General features: G+C 47.8%; 1 protein-coding gene across 1 annotated transcript in view; it reads left to right on the forward strand.

Annotated features, from left to right (window-relative positions):
* Nucleotides 1–6,757, forward strand: part of LOC126563636 (cuticlin-4) — a 38,987-nt gene extending 32,230 nt beyond the window's left edge. The window contains exons 5-7 of the mRNA XM_050220280.1: nt 5,603–6,232; nt 6,309–6,458; nt 6,548–6,757. Coding sequence (XP_050076237.1) covers nt 5,603–6,232; nt 6,309–6,458; nt 6,548–6,745 — 978 coding nt within the window. The 3' untranslated portion in view covers nt 6,746–6,757. The remainder of the gene's footprint in view (nt 1–5,602; nt 6,233–6,308; nt 6,459–6,547) is intronic.
* The last annotated feature ends 642 nt before the right edge of the window (nt 6,758–7,399 follow it).

Consider the following 7,399-nt stretch of genomic DNA (forward strand, 5'->3'; position numbering starts at 1 on the left):
TTAGGGGCGATCTTCACCGTTGCTAGAAGTGATATTTTACTCATACAGAGTAACGCCGCTCCACTACCAAATGCTTGAAGACTTTAGCTTCAACAAGACATAGGAGCAGAAGCCCTTCTCTTCCTGTTTGCCTATTCCCATTTCCCACAGAGTCCGCATGTCACACGGAAATGACGGAAATGAAATGTTTAATGCTTTAGGGAATGGGCAGAGCGTAAAGCGCGAAAAAGGGTCACACAACGGGAACACACAACGTCGTCATCGTCGACGTTCTCGACATCGTCGTTGTTTGTGGGCTCATCCCGCTTCCCAGCGCACTATACCCCTCAATCCGCCATTTTGGATGTCCATCCACGACGTGAGCGCGGAAGTTCCGGTGACTAACCGAGACCAACACACAATACACAAGCGCACAGATAGATGGCTCGTAAACTGACAGAACGTAGATGGAACTGGCGAGAGCCGGACTGGCTGTCATGTTTTCGTCAATATTTATGAACTCGACGAACACGAATCCAAAGTGGATACCTTCTGAGTGGAGTCGAGTGAGCGCGTGGCGGGGAAAAAAATCAACCCCACCGACTAACGGGACCGGGACGGTGAAGAACTTGACCCACTGCTCGGAGTGCAGGAAGCACTAGGAAGGGTTTTTGCGAGAAGGAAAGATGCAGTAGACACTTCAGAGACTACGGGCACATTGGCTATTTCGACGCACACCGCGCACTAAGATCACCGAAAACATCCTGTGTTTGTCTTACGCAACTGTGTAATTGTGATAATTGTGTGCTTGGGCCCGTGGGGCACTAAGAAGTGGATGCTAGAGAGTCTTGAGTCCTGAGCATCACCAACCATGGCCTAGAAGTAAACCAACATACACGCACAAACGCTTTACCTTCTTAATGGGTTGCATAATTTGACTAAACGTCCCCATCGGCTTCGGACAGCAGGGGGGGGACATCACTGTGAGACCCAATAATCGTGCTCGATACAATCTTGTCTTCGTGCAACAGCAGTCCTAAGGGCAAACGAAATAACAGTAAACCGTAAGGGTTACCAGATATGTGATATCTTTATGTGTGCGCTTACTTGACTGCTTGTCAACCAAATGACCACCAACCAACGACCAAAGCAACGTCCCGAGTTTTCCCAAGTCCAAAGGTGGAGTTTAACGGTGCACACGGTGCCAGAAACCCTTTTGGGCTCCCGTTTGGAAGCTGGTAGTGACCTCCTTTCCTTAACAATGCATTGGCCCTGTTTCACGTTGTCCAACGCGCTCTGAGTCTGGGAGCATCGAGTGGAATTGACTTCCGTCGCCATGATCACTATTCACAGACAGCGCAACAACATGGTTACCCACGGGCACGATCTCGTTTGCCCGAACGCCGTAATCTGGAACAAAACTGGCAAACTGGGGAAAAAACCTCCACCGTAAAGTGGCACACATGGACGGGCGCACGCGCACCCGCGGGAACTCACTCGTACAAAACCAGCGAGACGTCTTCCCGAATTCGTGCGGAACTTCGGAATCTTTGCAATGGGAAAACTTTGCTCCGCTTCAAGCGAGCAAGCAAAAAAAATCACCCCACTCTAAACGAGGTCATGACCTAACCAGCGTGGTAAAGGCCGAGCTATTCGACCGAACTAACCTCAATTTTTCAACGAACCGCGCCGGGTTGGCCGTGCATCAGTAGTTCGTTAGAAGTGCGATCGCGTTCCGGGATCGCTAGGTACTTTCTACCTCACCGATCGTGGTGCCTGGAAGGCCCTCCCGGAAAGAGGGTCAGTCAGCAGTGGTGTGTGTGTAACGGTTGTTTTTTCTCTTCCAATTGCGCTTTGTTCCGTCCCAGAGAGCCACGGCGTACGGCCGTGCATGTTGGCCAACGCGTGGAGAAAGTAGTAAATCCATTTCAAATCGACCGAAAACAAGCCATCGATGGCCGGTGACCTTGAATCACCGATTCCATCCATCAGCGGGGCAGATTGGCAAGATCGAACATTCCAATGTGTCCATGTGAGCCCACTAAGATCGATCGATCTGCACGAAACGAGTGCACAAAACTGGGGAAGGAAGTATTGAGTCACGGTCCTCGCTCGTAGATGACAAGATCGACCGATCGGATCGGTTAGAAATCACCTTCTATTGTCGGTGAAAGGCCTCTATCGGAGGTGTACTTTTGACTCGTTGAATCATGCAAACTGGTCATGATCAAACGATCTAACAATTTGCCGGTTATCAACCGGTACGTGTGCGTGGTGGAACTTTCTCCACGTAATGGTTCGCTGGTGCCCAGTCAGCTACTGCGTGATTGCGTTACGGGAGGAAGCCAACTATTGAATAATGTCCAAACCTGAACGCTTCCGAAACGGAAAGGCACCTGTGTAATCATGGCGGAAAAGTGCATGCATATTGATATCAATGTTAGGGTAGATGATTTCACGATATTGGGTAACAATTTGCACCCTCGCCTGGATGCACATCGTGTCGATAAACTTTTTACACAATCGCACACATGGCACGATAAGCCATGATTACTGTTGTTATAACTAAGCTAGGCCAGTTGAGAGAGAGAGAGAAAAAGAGCATCCGAAGACTTTATTAATCCGCTTTATTATTTTTAATGGAACGCGAAGGTGGAGTATAAATCAAAATGGCTTTTTGTGAAGTAGCGAGCACATTATTGATTGCCGAGATATCGATTTATTGACTTGTTTTGATTCCCAGCCGTTGGGTCCAACGGTTGCACGCTCAAGTTCTTTGAAATTCCGACAAACCACTCCACCAAGTGTTTTAAAAATGGCATCAACCAAACTCCTTCCGTGCGCGAAATGACAGACAGCCTGCATCAGTCTTGTCGCCTGAATGGACACAATTAAAAAGTGATTTAGTAGACGAAATATGGCCGTTAAACACGCGTGTCGTGTCAAATGGCTTACTGGCAAGAAAAGAAGAAAACACTCCACAAGGTTCAATACGAAGACGAAAGAACCTTCGGGGGGGTTGTTGATGATGATGAGTTGGTTCGTTGCGTGGGACCAAGCACGAGACTCTCAACCATACGGAAGTCACCTATCAGATAATAATTACCCTCGAATAATCTCGTCCTCTCGTCGCTGTCGGCTGTTGGCAATGGTTTGCTGACGTAACGAGCAAAAGGGCGCCTCATCAGGGATGGAAAGGCCAAAGTGAGGTGGTAGTTTTGAGCTTGAGAACACTGACACGAAACGGTAAAGTAGGGTTTAGTAGACATCCGGAAGTTTGAGCTCTTTCTCGCTCCTCTGCTTCCCATTGTTCTGTCCATCGTTGGGGGACATTTCGTTTTAGAGTTGGAGCAAATTTCTCCTCCTGCCTTTCTAGTGCCATGTATCTCGTGTGAGAAACAATCAAAACACTTGCATGATCTATCAAAACAATCTCTTAATAGTTGTCTTGTGTGTACAGGAATTCCGCTACCTTAAATTTGATTCCGGACCGCGATATGGTTCCTCATCTTTCAACACCACGCCCTGGACACAACCGTGTGCTTGACCGAGCGTAACGGCTCTCTACGGTGGTCTCTCCCAAAAAAACTTCCCCCTTTTCTTACCACACTTCGTTCCCTTGCAAAGAGACAACGTAACCGTAACAGTGATCAAATCTTGTCTACCATGTAAGGGTTAGCGCTCTGGGGAACCGGGAGCGATCCTCCAAAATCTGGAGCCAATGAGTCATCAGATTTGTAAATTAATTTTCGCCGAACGTGATTTCTCACACCTGCAACACCTCCCGAAACACTGGAGCTTAGCGTTGGTTTGATCGATTTCTTTAAGCTGGAGTCCAAAGAGGAAAAAAAAAAGGCATCACAGGAGTGTACGTGTAGTATCACTTAAGGGAAGACGCTGAATGCCGCCGTACCTCAGCAAATTCTAAAAGGGTGGGGTGAGAGATTCGAATACAGGAGACAGACGCGGATGAAAAATCGACTGTAAACGTTGGGAGCGATGGAAATAATTTACGAAAGCGGAGCACGAAAAGAATGAATCTAATTGAAAACGAATCAAAAGAACCGTTTATAAGCCAATCGAAAATACAGACACACACACACACACACCCTGCCATGGACTAAAGGGAAAAAAGAGGGATGAATGGGGTGAAGGAATAGAATTCGAAAGGTGTTGAACCTGATTGGTGGTCACGTCTGTCATTGCAAGTTGCTGAATTTGGAGCCGTTTCCTTTTTTGGGGAGGCTTGCGAGGTTACAGTTAGGTTGGGCGTTTGGAAGTCGGGAATATTTGAATAAGAAGTCTTGCCTTTTTACGCAATTCTACGCCAGCTAGTGGCATGAACTTGGGTTGTCCAGCGAAATGTTATTTGATTGTGGGGTGTCCAAATTATTCTATCACTCAAGAATTATTTTGATGCCAAGCTGTATCGGTACCTACCGAGACCTACCTTAGATAACCAACAATTCTAGTCGAGAGAAGTATTTTTTTTAGGTTTACTTGTTTTTCATTGAAGACACTCTAGCTCGACACTCTAATAGGTGCCGAAATATTCCAACAAACCCTTTCAACGTTGAAATATTTGCAATCATCCTACCAGGCAGTTGCTGCTTCCATTTTCTCCTGAGGCTTACGGGGTTACAGTTAGGCTGGGTGTTTGAAACTGTGAAATATTTAAGGAGAAGGAATCTTGCCCACTACGCCATCTAGAATCATGAACTTGGGTCGTCTAGCAAAATATTAGTTTAGTGTAATAGTAGGTGTCTTTTTCTTGGCTTAACGACCTTCTAGTTCATCCGGCCATCCAATAGATTGTACTGATACCAAGACCAATACCTATCTGACCAACATTTAGCTATCCGAGATGAGTTATTTAATAGATGGACTTGTTATTTCAATGACGACACTCTAGTTCGATAATAGCTGGAGGGAGTTCCATAAATACTCCAACAAAACCCTTCAGTGTTGAAGTACTTGCTATCATTCTACCAAACAGTAGCAGCAAATTGCAGTTTCACCTGCAAACTTGCCTTTTCTATGGTCTCTCTATGCGAATGGAAAGCTAGAAAAGAAGCTTCATTAAAACAAAACCCCAAAACATCCTGCTTAAGCCCGGGCCTAAAACGCCCAACGCTGGGAAAGCGATCGTTTTTTGTTGCGTTTTTTCTGTTCTCTGTTTTTGCATCTTTCACATCGGTCTTGCCGAAGTGGGCGCACCGTTTCCGCAATACTGCTAATTAAAGTGTTGCTCACGACTTATAGCCGTACCCGAAGTGGTGGCGCTTGGCGTGGTGCTTGATTAAGCCCGCACTGGTGAAGCAAATGGAAGAATTTCCAGCTCCCCAAAAGGTTTCTCGCAGCAGAATGGTGAAGGCGAAGAGGAAAAGGTGAATACCTTCATTACCGAATTACAGAAGCTCATTACGGTGGGCTGTAAGTGTACTGTACCCTACGTTCGATTATACCTATCCGGACAACTACCTCTGGGAGAAGTCATGTTGCGATCGAAATTGAACACCGGTCCGGGCCGACCCCTTTAACGATCTACCGAACACCGATTGCATTTTGCTACTCTATTATGATTACATTGCGGGTTTTCACTTTTTCGCACTCACACGCGCAGGATGACGGTGGTATCGAGTTCTTCAACACGATCGTTCTGCAGCCTCATCTCAAGCTGGTCACTGATCTGGGGCGGGGCTATCACGTACGCTGCCGGTACAAGAGCCGTGAGGCGGCCTTGAAGAACGTCTCGTTACGCCACAAATCGTCCTCCACCGCCCAGGACAGTCGCCCGCTGGCACTGACCAGCGCCGAAGGTGGCGGTACCGATCGCCGCGAGCATGGTCGATCGATGGACAGCAGTAAGGACGAGCAGCTGGCGACGGAGGACGAGCAGGAGGTAAAACCGATGCCGGGCTGTCATATGAAGATTTTCACCGGCGAAAAGCTGGCGGAGAATGTGAAGATTGGCGATCCACTTACGCTGGTGATCAACATCGATAAGCAGGAAGAGTATGGGCTGCATGTGACCGACTGCCTGGTACGTGATGGGCTCGGCTGGGGTGAGCAGAAGCTGATCAACGACGAGGGATGTCCGCTGGATAGTGAAATTCTTGGACCGTTCGAGTACACGGCGGACAGGAGTAAGGCGACGGTCACGTTCCCAGCGCACAAGTTCCCGTACACTTCGTCGGTGTACTATCAGTGCAATGTGAAGCTGTGTGCACTGAAGGATCCGGACTGTCATAAGGTACGATGGGGCGGTGAGACTATATGGTTGAAGGAGTTTGAACTAATGGTTTTATTGGGCGGTTCTTCTTTTACAGACTCCGACCTGTTCGAACAAGAATCGACGTACCAAGCGGCAGACGGATGAGGAGGGGCAACCGGCTACGATCGAAGTCTTCTCCGGGCTTCATGTCAACGAGAACGCTGAAGTGCTCAGTGATGATGCTGATTCGGTGTTTAAGGAGAAGGTAAGAGATTCTGCTCAGTCAGCCATTTTTTTTTTTGTAACGATATACTAACGAAACAATTCTCTCTGGTTTACTCTGTTACTCCTCAGACACCGGACGATGCCATCTGCGTGTCCCAGCGTAGTTTCGCCGTTGCCATAGCCATTGCCGGTCTCTGCCTGATGCTGGCCGTCGTCCTAGCGGTGATGTGTATCGTTGCCCGCCGCAGCAGCAAGTCCGTGTCCAACTCGGGCAGCTCCATCTACAGTGGTCCCTACACAAACACCGCCTTCTCGCATAGCAGCTAATCCTTCCCCTTCCCAAGAGCGCTGACTCGAAGTCTCCACACCACGATGGCTGATGAGGCTTCGAGTCTTCCATCACTGTGATGCCTGTTGGATGTTGTTGTAGGAGTCTCATCCCCGACAAACGAAACGCTACTTTCGAACGAATTCCGCGTACGGAACGCCGAAAACTAACCTGCATTGCAAGGTGCAAAACAACACACGGACAAACCTTTCATATAGCTTTAGGACAACGATTTAGGGGTGGGACAAGCGATTTAGATTAGAAGAATTAGATTTAAACGTAAACAAAAGAAAAAACACGATAGTTTAAGGTATTACCGAAGCAATCGGCAAACTAGGTAGACGGTCGATCATTCCACTTCTTCGGATACGATTGCTTTGCTAATATCGCAGAGGTCGCAAGGGTTTTTGTTCGGGGACTAGCAGTCAAAGATTCCCGTCCCCAGGCAGCGCATCTCTGGAAAACACAACTAACTCCTCGGTTTTTACTAGAATACTTAGTGCAACCACGCTACTAGCATGTAGGGAGCAAACAGTCCTTCTTTCGTTACTTCGTAGCACGGATCGGCACACGTGATCGAAACGTGTTCACTTGCAACCTTAAGCTTACATTTTCCGGATCTAAGTCAGGTGGCGGGTACCTCTGAGATAGAC

This window comes from Anopheles maculipalpis, chromosome 3RL (assembly GCF_943734695.1).
Source record: "Anopheles maculipalpis chromosome 3RL, idAnoMacuDA_375_x, whole genome shotgun sequence".
NCBI lineage: Eukaryota > Metazoa > Arthropoda > Insecta > Diptera > Culicidae > Anopheles > Anopheles maculipalpis.